Genomic DNA, 14808 nt, shown 5'->3' with positions numbered 1-14808 from the left:
AATATGTAATGATGACTCCCCCAAATATCAGATTAAAAGATTTGTGCACTGACGACCACTGCACTCAGCATCAACATTTCTTTTCTAGATATGCAATAGACTGTGTGGCATGCAGAGAAAGGCATTAGCTGTTAAGTATAATGTTGAAACCAGATATGTTCTTCAGAAAGGAAGATACTGTAAGATGCTAATTAGTAAAGCAGGTTACAATAATCTGAGTAATGGAAGACACACAGTGGACTCCCGTTATAACCACGTGCTCGGGACCAGCAGTTTTCTTTCGTTATATCAAAATTTCATCATAACCGAACAAATAAACAATAAAAATACATAGCGCAGATAATGTTACAGCCTAAATTTTTATTTCGTTGAAACTGGAATTTCATTTTGACCATGTTCATTATAATGGAAGTGCACTGTATCCCCTTTGACCATGTTCTCTTTTGTTAAGTTATGATAACCTTTGCTTCACAATTTATGTGGTCTGTGGTATACTTTTATGACTAACACATACAACTCAGAATGTATTGGACTTGACACACAAAATGAACTTTGTGTGGATGATATGTCATGGATAACATGACACAGCTGTATGCTGTCATTTCTTGGAGAAGAATAGAAACATTGCTATAGCTGTCTAAGGGCTTTGAGATTAGGTTTCAGGCTTGGAAGATATGAGATAGGGTGAAGTAGATATATGTACATCTGTCTTCCCTGTCGAGATTTATTGCGCCAGAGTGACGTATGTTCCAGTCTGGTGAATCTGGACCTGGGATTATTTGTTTTTAAGGCCATTCATCAAACTTCACTCTCTGCCTTATGAATGCACCAGCCTGGATGTGGCTTTCACATCTAATAGGCTGACTGAAAAGGAGTGACCTGTAAGGATTATATGTATATATATACATATATATATATATATATATATATATATATATATATATATATACATACATACATATATATATATATATATATATATATATATATATTAATTTTCAAGTGCTGCTTGTACATTTCTGCCTCTCTCTCTCTCTCTCTCTCTTTAATGATTTCATTAAGAACTCTTTAAACTCTTAAATCATCAACATTTATATGTTTCGTAGTAATTTAACAAAAAGGGATTATCATCAAGACATAACTTCTTGAATTTAAAAAGGCTGCCGTATTCTTTAGTCCTGATAACAGTAGTAACATTTACAAAAATTGTTGGTACCCTACAGGGAGTCCTTATGAATTGAATTTAAACCCTTCGTGTGTTTTGAGTGCTGATTAGCACGGAAAACCCCCATTTTATTATTAATGTACATGCTGTCCAAAATCCCTGGCATAGAAAGGGTTAAAGAGATTTAAGGTAAGATAGGATACAGAAACAATCAAGGGGATACACTGTGGTATTGTCAACTTTTTCTTTCACTCAATATTGGACATGACTAGCCCAGTATGAATTATATTCTTAACCCGTTGAGGACGAGTCCCGAGTATACTCGGGCAAGTGTCTCTGGGAAATATGTGTGGTAGCAAAATCAGCCCGTCCTAAATGGGTTAATGATCTTCTTGAGACCAATGTGTAACAAATAAGGAAGGTTTGTAGTGAGAGTGACTAGTTTCATAAAGCTTCAGATGTTAGATCTATTTTCATGATTTACAGGCAAATGGAAGAAAACACTTTACTCTGGAATGTGCTGTGTCAGACTTCAGTTGTATACTGCAAATAACCGGGGGGCCAAAAGCTAAAAACAGAGGTCGAGTTGCACTCTCTCTACAAACTAAGAAGACCATGTTTATTTTCAAGTTTTTATTGTAACAAACAACATTCCACTGGTCTACCCCAAAAAATTTGTTGCGAAAGCCTCCAAATCCAAGATGGCGTCCAAGATGGCCGCCATATTTACTGAATTTGTTATTTAAATGATAGAATTCGATAGAATCGTCAGATTTCAACAAATGTGATGTCATATGAAAGAGAATAACATTTTCTACAAGTTGATACCATTTTTGTGGGTTATTGTGATAATTGGATTGAGATTTTAAGGAAAAAACACTCATTTTTTGATATTTTTCTGATAAAAGGAAAATCATGAAAATGCTTGATTCAGCATAAATCAAAGAAAGACTGAAGGATTATCTTGAAACGTTTCAAGAATTTTGTTTGGCATATAATTATTATTTGGAGAAAATTAGGGGTCAGTAACATTTTCGGTTCAGGAGTTATAATGTCTCAAACTTGAAAACTCACTATGTAAAAATGGCCACTTTAGTTGTGACCAACACCTTGTTGTTCTTAAAATAGTCTGCGCGCACTAAGACTACTACACGCACCACTGGCACTGGCGCTTGTAGCAGTGCCAGTGGTGCGTGTAGTAGTCTTGACAAATGCAGACTTTTACTTTGACAGACAAGGGTTTGTGCCTGCAAACTAACTTTTCATACCAAGTGGTAGCTCAGGTGATACTGATCGCTATTACTTTAAAGTAGATTGTTCTGAAGCAGATGAGATGAAGCAAAAAAAAAAAAAAATTCAAATAGAGGTAGTAGCTTGAAACTTGGCACCAATCTTGTTATAGATAGTTTAAGACAGAATTTAGATCAACCGCTCAAAAAAGAAAAAATCAAGATGACAGCCATCAAAGTTGACAGAGTGTATTGCGCCAAATTAAATGTATTATTTCGTTTTTTAAACAAATTTGTCTGTTGTGCTATCTTAAACCGTCTTAAGTTTTTATGGACACATTTTTTAAACCAGTGATATTCCACTCTCCGAAAAAGAAAAAAAAAAACAAATCGAGTGGAAGTTTTTACTTTTGATGTGAGGAGTGAATAAGAGAAAACGGTGAATTTAGAGTGAAATTGTAGTGACTTTTAAGTGAAAATGTTCATTTTCACTCATTTTAGAGTGACCTTAGGCAGAGCTCCACACTAACTTTTATAATTATTTGGTGGCCCAAAGGCAAATATCCGACCTTTTTTGGTGGTCCGATAAGGCCACCAAATTCTTCATTTCTGACATTTTGGTGGCCCGACGTGCATTTATTGTGGTCCCGGGCCACCGGACCACCGTTAGTGTCGAGCCCTGCCTTAGGGATCATTCGTCACTCTTCGAGTGATCCCCGAGGTCACTCTAAAATGAATGAAAATGAACATTTTCACTCTCGAGTGATCCTGATATCTAATATAGGAAAGCATCTACCAATGGCATAAGTTCAGAACAATTGTGACACTATAACCCACATGAAATCAGCCTAAAAACAATGTAAGAAAAATCTGATGACGGAAAATACAGTTTCAGCATGCTTGTTTGTAAATGTGAATATACAGCATGAATAATCAATTTGGACAATTTTATTTCTAACAATATACTGAAAAGTAATTTCGCACAACACATTTAAATGCAAAGTTGAGAAATTGCCGCCATGTTGGATTTTTTTTTTTTGGGGGGGGGGTCGGATCAGAAGGGCTTTCAAGGACATCTACGGATCAGACATTATTACACATAAACCATCATCATTCACGTTTCTACAACAGCAGAGTAACATACAAATAAAAAAGCATATCTTTGATACTGAAGCATTTCTTTTTTATCAAAGATTGGGCCTTACCCAAACACTGGAATGAGCTCCACCCCCCCCCCCCCAAAAAAAAGACCCTCAATATGGTTTACACTAGTACAATATCGTTCGGATGTATAGAAACATGTAATAGACAGCAATTTAACGAAGAAGATTAAAAAAACATATCAAATTATAAGTTATAAGTTGAGATTTAACTTTGACGCAACACACTAAACGTATTGTTTACCATTGGGAGAGATATCACATTCGATTTATATGTGCAGGTTATAGTTGTATTACAAAACATTCTACCATGTAAAAAAATTATAATAAAGCCTAAAAGATACGGAGATATCACCATTTCTTTTCAAGAAACCATAACCATGATAACTGTTGACATAAAAACATTCTTATCAGATCTATTTAGTATATCTAACAATATTTAGCATTAATTATACTAATTTAAGTTTGTACATTAATCCCTAACTCACAGTTTAGAACTAGTTTGAGGAATTAAGTAAAGCTGGGTTTTTTTTACGTGCACAATGGTAACTGCCTTGAACGACAACCTCGATTAATTACCGCCATCTTGAATTTTGTGTGCATACTATTTTTATCGTTAAATATTACACATTGGCAAAATTTGTGCCAAATTTTAAGCTCCTATCTCTTTTTGGAAAATACTTTCTGTTCAATCTTATCTGCCTCAGAACAATCTACTATGATGAAATGCTACAGTAATAGCGACCAGCGTCACCTACCACTTGGCATGAAAAGTTAGTTTGCAGGTACTTGCAAGTCACTAGACCATTACAGTATTACATGTGACCATGTAAACACATTGTAAGCAAAATTTATAATGCATAAATATAATTTTTTTCAAGTTTTAGATGTTAACTTGTCAACAGTGTATGATATTGCCTGTAATTCCAGAAATATGAATTATGTCTCAATCTCAGTAAATCTCAATCTCAATCGTAGGTTTCAAAATAATTCTTCAGTTCTTCTTTGATAAATACCAAATCATGCATTTTTACATTTCTTCCTTTTTTCAAAACAATATAAAAATATGGATCCCCCAAAAAGAGAAGCAAACAACCCCCCCCCCCAATTTCTCACAATACACAGCTAAAGTGGTATCAACTTTTAAAAAGTTTTACTCTCCTTCATGTGACATCAAATTTGTTGCAATCCAATGTCTCTATCAAATTTTATGTTTGAAATGTTAATTTCAATAAAATGGTGGCCTTGTTGGTCCGCATCTGTACTTTGCAACAAATCTACTGAGGTGTACTTACGGAACATTGCTTAGTATGCTTAATATTATGTATGGTCTTGTTTATAGAGAGAGTGGAACTCGAAAAGTAAGCACGATCTTGGATTTGACCCTCTGTGACGTCTTTGGGAACAAATGCGTGTTAATAACATATTATGTAAAATGGGATTTCAAGTTTGAGACATTATAACTCCTGAACCAAATACAATACTGACCTCTAATTTTCTCCAAATATTGATTATATGGGAAAGATGTTAATTTCTGCATGGTTTTCATAAACATTTTTAATCTTTTTTTTTTTACTTTTTAGAGAAATATTCATGGTGCATTCTGAAAAATGTCTCCATAAAAACCTAAGATGGTTTGAAATGGCATTAAAATGTTCAGAATATATAAAAACCATATAAATAGACAGCAAAACAGACAAAATTGTATCAAAATCGAAATTATACATTTACTTTGGTGCAATACACTATGTCAGCTTTGATGGCCTGCAATCTTGAATTTTTTGAGTGATTGATCCAAATTTTGTTTTAAACTCTCTCTAGCAAGGTTGTTTCAAGCTTCTACCTCTATTTGAAAGATGAAAGATGAGACATTGTAACTCCTGAACCAAAAACGGTACTGACCCCTTATTTTCTTCAAATATTCATTATATGTCAAACAAAATTCTTGAAACGTTTCAAGATAATCCTTCAGTCTTTCTTTGATTTATGCTGAATCAAGCATTTTCATGATTTCCCTTTTATCAGAAAAATATCAAAAAATGAGTGTTTTTTCCTTAAAATCTCAATCCAGTTATCACAATAACCCACAAAAATGGTATCAACTTGTAGAAAATTTTATTCTCTTTCACATGACATCAAATTTATTGAAATCTGATGTTTCAATCAAATTCTATCTTTCAAATAACAAATTCAGTAAATATGGCGGCCATCTTGGACGCCATCTTGGATTTGGAGGCTTTCGCAACAAATTTTTTGAGGTAGACCAGTGGAATGTTGTTTGTTACAATAAAAAATTGAAAATAAGCATGGTCTACTTAGTTTGTAGAGAGAGTGCAACTCACTCGTTAAGTAAGCGACTTTTTGGGGTTTGGCCCTCCGGTTAAAAGGGTTCTGAAGAAAAGAGGTATTGTTAAAAGTGGTCTGGTGGGTGTGTTGATCCGCAGTTGAGGTGAATTCTTTGTTCACAAAGCAAACATAGGAATCTTTTAAGAAGACAACAGCAACCAGGAAAAAGTTTTGTTTATACTGGACTTATGTAGAAGTAAAAATCTCTTAATTGGCCAACATTTACTGGAAGTTTTTTGTGTGTATGTTCAAGTCTTCTGATAAGAAAACAACTGCACAGCAGTCATTTTTGCAGTGATAATTAGAGTATGCTTTGTGGCCAAACAAAACTATCTGCTCATGAATTTTATTTGACAGTACCAAAAACAACAACAAAGTGCCACTTGACCAGTGTGAAGTGACCATCAGAGAGCAAATGGTTAGGGTTGTCTGTAATTAGCATTTCAATGAGGCGGAGTGTTCATTGTCTGGAGCAATTTGAATTCCTGAGAGTTGGGATCGCTTCTTTACAACCGGTTATCTGACAAGCAAATAGCTTCACTGGTTCCTGGGTTGGTTGTTATTGTTGTTTTACCACCCTTAAGTGTGCTTTTGTTCGAAACAGTCAGGAATTGAATGTTGATAATGAGTACTGTTGAGTTCAGCCTCAGCTGATTGTATGTTAGCATACTGTGCCAGAATAGAAAACTGCAAGAACTAGAGAAGCTGTGAAGATTTTGCCATGGGTAAGTTACTCACATAAACCTGGAAATTGTTTGATCGAAAGAGAAATGTGTATATTGTTAGAACTTAACACTGATATCAGCTGCATCTGGCAACAGCCAATAGACTTGCAAGAATTTCAGTTAGAGCCAAGGGAAGGTGTAATCATTACCTCTGCCAAGGCAGGAGGTTATGATTTTATTGGCGTTAGTTTGTTTGACTGTTTGCAAAATGACTCAAAAAGTTATGAACGCATTTAATGAAACTTGCTGGAGAAGTTGATAATGATACAAGAAATAGATGACTAATGATTGGTAGTGATCAAGAAATTTTTATGGATTTTTACAGGATTTTTTTATGTTTTTGCAAACAGGGTCAATGGACTTTGTAGGAGTTGAAGCTGTGCGTATTTTGGTTATTTTTAGAGGGAGTTACACATTTTGTAGCAGAAGAGTCATTTACCTGGTGCACTTAACTTCTTACAGATGTCCAGAACAAAAAGAATGAACTCTTTGCATTACAACCTATGTGCATGATACACGCATTCTTCACATGTGAATTTTGGGTCGCTTTTGGTATGCTTTTGGTATTCTTTTGGAGTGCATCGGGAAGTGGTCTACTTTTGGCTCAGTTCATTATGGTACTGTACACTTTAGTAGTGTTCAAGCACTCCTCTGCCATGGGTACGTCAGGTACAGTTCACTTTAACCCGTTGAGGACGGACTGATTTTGCTATTACACGCATTTTCCATAGACGCCTGCCTGAGTATTCTCGGGACTCGTCCTCAACAGGTTAAGAGAGCGCTAGAAAGCACCCATAGTTTTATACATTGCCGATACCTTAACCCATTGAGTGCAATGCACTTAACTTAAACTTGCAAAGCTTTTTCACTAGCATGCATTCAGTCATCCATCCAAACAATAAACCCACTTAGGTGTAGCAATGTGCCTTTGTCCAACAAGACAGCTACGCATATATGGTGGTGCAGTTGTGATTAGATAATCTCTATTAACCCGCTGAGGACAAATCCCAAGTATACTCAGGCAAGTGCCTATGGGAAATACGTGTTGTAGCAAACTCAGTCAGTCCTCAACGGGTTAACAGACTGTTAGCTTCCAGACATCTGTGCCAATCTGCAAAGAAAGCACTCAATGTGTGCATGGCAATTGGTGAACAAAGTACTGCAAGGGTTAAATTGTATAGTAAGGCTGTGTTTATCTGGAGGCAAGCTGTCTTACAATGTCAATGGCAGGTTTGTTTGTTTGTTTGTTTGCTTTGCTTTTTACAAAAGTGAGAGAAAATAAGAAAAAAAATGAACACTGGGAATTCAATAATTGTTAAGTTTATTAGACTTATGATGACAGATCATATCATCATTAGTAAACTTTATGTCAAATATTTTTGAAAGTTACCTCCCAAAATAAAATATAACCATGATCATATATTTTCATTAATCGTAAGTGTTATGTCAGTACTATGGTCCGAGCAACTGGATTCCCAGAAAGTGTGAACTAGGTCTTGTTACATTTGTAGTTATGTGGTACTGTAGATGTGAACACAGCCAGCATGAGAAGTCCACCAGTGTTAGTGTGTTAAGCATTGCATGACCCTGAGTACTTGACATAAGTCAACAAACTACCGCACTCTGATGTATAATGAGATATCCCAAAATCGAACGTCTCAATGACATCAGGGAAAAAGAAGAGTCATCAGACAGCAAAATCCTATATGAGGGACTATAGATTTACATTAGCTACAGGATGTACCATCTTACACATCTGGAATTGACATTTGATATAAGTTAGTATTTCTCTCAAGTATTGTAAATACAATACGACACAAGCAGCCGTATTGGCAAAATGAAAAAGAAGTTGAGAAGAAAAGAAAGAGGAGATTGCAGGTTTAGGTTTACAGGGAAATGAAAAAACAAAAATAAAGCAGATAATAAAAAAGATGTTTGTTTAAATTTAGATCACCTAGCTTTCACATGCATGCAGCAAGTGGAAACAGATTTGAGTGCTTTATGATGTAAACATTAATATGATGATTTCTTGCAGTAATAACTATTGACAGTCTTACCCTTTTTATGTTCCAGTTGAGGTGCACTTTATTTACTGTTATCCTTGATATGTGCAGTAATAGCCAAGGTTTAATCATTGCAGGGTATTAGAGTGGCAGACAAGGTGCATGTACATATCACTGGTGCAAACCCAAGACAAGAAAGAGTGATACTAAACTTTTGTTCCATCATTAAACTACATTAGATAGTGTGATTGTTTGAGAAATATATTCTGGGAAAGAATCTTTCATGCAAAATGCATATTGCATAGAAATTCGAGGAGTGCGAACACAGCTTATTCTCTGTCAAGTGAATGCCACAATACTCTCTAGGTAGTACTAAAATTTGCCATGAAATTTTTACAGTATTTGTGTGTCTAAAGAGAGGAAATTGCATTCATTATCAGAAGAATTGCAGTCATACAAAATATTAGTAAATCATTTTCAGGTACGTGTAGGCACAGCCAGGTGAGGTATTTGTTTCATTCCACTTCATGCCAACATTAAGCAGATGATGTTCAGACTAGTACTGAGCATTTAAATATATACACGTGGAAACTGGTCCTGTGATGTTTGATTGGACAATCTGCACAGAGGTCCCAGTGTGTTAGACTCAGGTGTGAACACACCTGGTTAGCAATTTCATATCATGGAGCCTAGTGGTGATAGGTGAGGCTGGGCTGTGTATAGAGGCGAACACGAGCAGTTACATAGCAGATTGTGACGTGTGCCCCCCGACACGCCTCGAGAATGTCTTGATATACTGTGCCTTGACAGGGTAAGGGGGATGCAGTGATGAGCCTGGAGTCAAATCCTCTGAGGACTGGTGATCGTCACCAAGGAGACGGACACAGGCATCATCTTTTGGATATGATGGAGGGGAAGGAGTTTGGGTTGCATACTTTATAGGATTTGCAGTTCTACAAATTGGATTAAAGTGATCTTGGCTGGATATTGTAGGATTATAAAGGATATCTACTATAGTGCTTGAAAGACTCCATTCATTACATTTGAGTGTTTGAAAGCTGACAGCCTTGTTCGGTGAGTACATTTAAAATATTGTGGATGATTTTTCCTGCAACAGCCATACTACTGTTGAAATACTGTAAAAGTGGATATTTTTTGTAAGTAATTTTTCACATTTGGCCAGATAAGATCAATTTTGGGTGTTTTTGATTCCGCAGAATCAGAACATTAGGTACTGGAACATATGGCATGCAAAAATATTTGTGCGCTTTTATATTTACACTAGTTTCTGGTTGTGTGAATTGTGCAAAAATGTCCACTTTTACAGTTAAATCACTTTTACATTTTGTTTTACTCTTCTTTCTCTTCTACTGGAATTTGCCTTTGATGGGTTTTTAGAATGCATACATTAAAAAAAAAAGAAATCGAGGAATATATAACGATGGTTGTAATGTTTTTCTTTTCTTCAATTTCATACTGGAAATACTGGAAAATACAAAAATACAATGATGCATGTTTCTCATGGTACATTGTGTACTGTGCAAGAATACTTAGCTCTTCATTTGCCCAGGTGAGTAGCTGCAACTTGCTTTGTTTGCTCTCAGCATTCAGTTCATTCTTCCAATGTTGCCCTATTTGTGAAAAAGCCAAGCCACTCAGGCATAACAATGTACCTCAGTCCAAAAGAAAGGCCATGGTGACACAATGAGGATTAGGGATGAGGTTTTCATTGCAAATCATTGGCAATTCATTTTATAGGCGTCTGTGCCAGTGGGCAAAGAAAGTGCTCCAAAGGATGTGACAATCTGCGTACGAAGCACAGTAAGGGTTGGAAATAAAGAGAATGATAAAAGAGATAGGGTCCATTAAAGGTTGTAGCAGAGTATTCCCAGCATTTGATTTTTAAGCCATAATTCATGGTGCAGTGACGTTAATGCCCTTTCAGTTTATAATCATATATTTTGAAGATGAAAGGCTGAAGAATACATGTGTGGGCCTCACTGGGGATGGAGCTTATGTTATGCATGTGAAGAGCTTGAGCACCAAAAGGAGTGAAGTGCCATTTTTTAACATTTTAAAGTAAGTCCATCATCAGATAGTGCAAAATGAAATATTTCCAATAATACTTCACATGTTGCATAACAAGAAATATTCTTGAATTTATGATAAAAAATCCCATATTTTCTTATAATTTTCTTTTTTAGCAGGTTTAATTGCAAATATCTCAAATTGACAAGAATGGAGTTAACTCCTTTTTGTGGTCAAAGTCTTCATATAGTATACTATTATCAATGTCTGTATGTGGACACTGCTGACACTCTATCAGACTCATGCGGAAGGTCAGTGAGAAGATTTTGTGGTTTTGATTTTCTTCTGTCTTATCCCGACTTGTCAGCATACTGTTTTCATGTTTTATGACTGAATGATAGAGTTTTCTTCATGAGACTGTCCTTTTTTCTGTTCTTTTTTTTTATTCCTATAGGGCATAGAGCACATGGAGATGATATGATTATTGTGATATGTGCTCTATGAAAATATCATTGTTATTGTGATCTTTGATAACTTTTTAATGGTACCTCTTGCTACAAGTGTATGGAATGACGTGATATTATCATACATTCTTAATTGAAGCAACGTTCACTTCACTGGTGATTGCCAATGCGAATCAACTCTTGAATACCGCTTATCAGTTCACAAAGCCATTAATTGATTGAGCGGGGTAAATCACTCCGCCCCGTCGAGACTCGACAAGCCGTGCCATGGCTGGCCTCTACCACAGCTATGTTGATAAGCCCCCTGCCGATCAAGTTCCATCCAGAGCTCTCTCCTAACAAGAACTTGCGATTCAGAAATCTGATCACCAGTCTATTTCTGAGATTGACCTATGGAGCTGTAGCTTGCCGTTGATAGCCTCTCTACAGCTCCTCTACTAACTTGCTACAGTTGTATAAAGGCTATGGCTCAAGCAAACCGTTTGTTAGCTTGATAACTTTCATCACGGAGAAGTACCATAGGTGTAGAATGTGTCAAAGTATATTGTAAAAACTAGAAATATTCATGACATGAAACTTTCGCAAATTTGCACCGACAGCCTTCTTCAAGGCATGCAACTTGTCTGAATTGCCCTCCATTCAGTGCATTGTGTAAAAAAAAAAGCCTTTTGTGTGCATTTGACTTTCGCGAATCTTGGCTTGCTAAATTGAGTTTCATGGATGTAAGAAAATCTGGTTTCACAGTATTTATTCTAAATACTCTATAAACAGTAGCATTAGCAGTCATTGCAGTCATAGCCTATCTGTAGGCCTGTAAACTGGATTGTACTTTAAGTTTTTCATATATATAACTTTTATATGTAATATCAATATATGATACAAACATTTGTATTGCTTCATGTTTTATTTTTCATTTGTTAAGAATATGTTTCCCTTGAATGTTTGGTTTGCAAGAATGGCTTCCGGGCAAGTTATCTGTTATCTAAGTAGCTAAAATATGGATGCTGAAAAAGTGAAGGCGGGTTGTTGATATGATATGACCTGAACAGAATGTGCAGCACTGGAAGTCTTTATATTTCTGAGTTCTGCCGTGAGTTTTCATGCAGTTATTGCAATTTACATTGGATTTCTGTGTATTCATAGCTCCATGTATACATGTCCCAGATTACCAGAACACTTCGACCAAGTTAAAACCTAAAGCTGAAAAATGAATATAATGGATTGACAAAATATGCTATACTTGTGCAAAAATCTACAATTTGATAATTCAGAATTGAAGAATATTTGGAAATGCAAAACAACTGGATGTTTCCGACCCCCGTGGAAAAACGCAATATCGGCAATATAATTACATTGCAGATACTACATTGGTCCATGGGGGGGCAGATTTCATGAAGCATATTATCCATGGAGTTTTGATTTGACCTACTGTGTTTACATTATTCCTGACATGATTGACTGCAACTGAACTCAAAGCTAAACTTCATGGACAAAATCCTAACAGTCAAAGCAATATGTCTGATCAGCATTTTTAGTTTCTTTAACTGTAAAAGTAGAACATGTATTAGCTGGTTTCCTGGACTTTATTCATTTGTCCTTATAAATCCTTTAATAGCGATATGTACAGCTTCCAATATGACACATCTTTTACTCCCATGTGCCTCATGCAGAAAATATATCAATGAGAGGTACCTAACACATTGCTGGGGCAGATCCAGGAATTCTGTAAAGGGGGGGGGGGGGGCAAACAATATTTCTGGTGCTACTTCCAGGTTTCATCTCATTTTTTTCTTTTTATTTCTTTTGTTTAAAAAAAAAGAGGGGGGCGCACCCGGTGCACCCCCCCTCTGGATCCACCACTGCATTCAACTGCATATCCATTGCAGCTGTACATTAAAATCATAAACTCGTTCGTAAATTTGTAGTTTGCTTATAAATGTTTACTTGTCTGCAGGTGTGATTCATTTTCAGCCACTCTTCCTTGAGAAGTCATTATATACAGCAAAAATGAAACAGAAGCAAATAGATTTGCATGAAAAAAAAATCAAATTCGCATTTTGTGTGTGGGATATCTCCATGTGCATTGATAGAATGCAAATGATAGAAATATGATACGATAGTATGATAGTGAAATTTGAAATAGACAATTCAAACTTCACAAAAGTTGATGTAGGAATATAGTTTGCTATTTTCCCTTGTAGAGTCAAGTTGTTTTTATCCTTACCCCTGACATAGCGCACTGTTTGTCATGACTTTTGGCAGGTTCAGAGGATCTTCCGTCGGTACATAGGGGCTCAGGGAGCAAGGAGAGCAAGTACATAGAGCAGTTTGGTCAGTCATCAGGTGAGTAGGAAAGTTAAAGGCATCGTATAGCTTTGGTTGAGACCTAACTTCAGGTTTCCAACATTTTTTGGTGAGATAATTAATGTGAAACATCTTATGAAATATGAAAGAGCATGTAATTCCAAGAGGAATTCAACATTTATTTGATGAAAATTGGTTTTGAAATGGCTGAGATATCCAAAACAGAGCAATTCTATTAAAAGGTGGGACCAACCTTTTCTTACGATCGCTTTGTTTTACTTTGTTTTTGGATGTCTCAGCAATTCCAAAACCGATTTTCATCGCATAAAATTTGAATTCCAGATCGGTATGCTCTCTACTATTTCTTACGTGGCTTCTTGGTATCTTGCAAAAAGTTAAAAACCCAATTCTCATCTCCACCAATACTATACCATCCCTTTGATTGGTGGTGTAAAGGAGCAGGGAGGCCAAAACATGATACAAAACATACATTGGCTAATAAACATTTTGTAGTCATGACAATCTGCTTAGATTATGAGGCAAGGAGAAGATAGTAACAGTGGGTTTTGTTTTTTTGTTTTTTTATTGATGGAGGTAGGATGAAACGCACACACATGGTGTTTGGTTCTGTGGTTCAGTTATATGCACAAGGAGACTTGAGGTAAAGACTCATTCAAGTGATGTATATACCTGTGACTAGAGTTTGATTAGTTAACCCTTTAGCAACTGAAGATTCCATTCATAATGGCCTATTGTTCCCTAAAAGGTACGGCAATGTTACTCTCATTTTGAAAACTGTCTATATTATGTATAATAGCTCACTGCACGTTTATTTTCTTCTATTATAAATAATGTTTATTTGAAAGCCCTTTAAGACTCTACATAGAGACTGGTGTATCACAGAAGTAATTCTGACGTACTTTTGTTGACCTATGACCTCTTTCAAATTATCTAATTATATATTCTCTATGAAAACAATAAACTGGTGAAGCATAAAACTATAAAAAAGCAGATGGGTGGTTTCGGGCGTTTTAGGGGGTAATGAGATGGGTGGTTTGATGTGGTTCATTTAGTAATGGGTAATTTAATCATACAAAGTTTATGAATGCATTGTGTGGTGTTATCCTCCTTAGTAAAGCTAGTAAGACTACATGAGGAAATTTCATGTCATAACTTTAGAGTCAAAATAATCTCCCAGTGATCCACGTTATTGAAATACTTAGTGTAGCCATAGTGTATATCTGTAATGAAAACAAACATATCTGTTTCACCTCTGATCCCCTCAAAAAACATCAAATACAGAAATTATACAACTGTTCATCAATTCAGAGATTGCCCTAAAACAAATATTTAACCATTCCACAAAAGATCACATTTTGCACAT

The 14808-nt window shown here is 35.8% G+C and overlaps 1 protein-coding gene across 1 annotated transcript in view; it reads left to right on the top strand.

Annotated features, from left to right (window-relative positions):
- LOC139721560 (protein Obscurin-like) overlaps window positions 1–14808 on the top strand; it is a 164539-nt gene that overhangs the window by 83272 nt on the left and 66459 nt on the right. The window contains exon 8 of the mRNA XM_071632880.1: window positions 13383–13463. Within this exon, the coding sequence (XP_071488981.1) occupies window positions 13383–13463 (81 nt within the window). The remainder of the gene's footprint in view (window positions 1–13382; window positions 13464–14808) is intronic.

Source organism: Diadema antillarum, unplaced genomic scaffold, assembly GCF_040938485.1.
Source record: "Diadema antillarum isolate AM-2024a unplaced genomic scaffold, OU_Dant_1.0 scf00000013, whole genome shotgun sequence".
NCBI lineage: Eukaryota > Metazoa > Echinodermata > Echinoidea > Diadematoida > Diadematidae > Diadema > Diadema antillarum.
The sequence above is the reverse complement of the archived record's forward strand: the minus strand, read 5'-3'. Positions and strand labels throughout refer to the sequence as shown.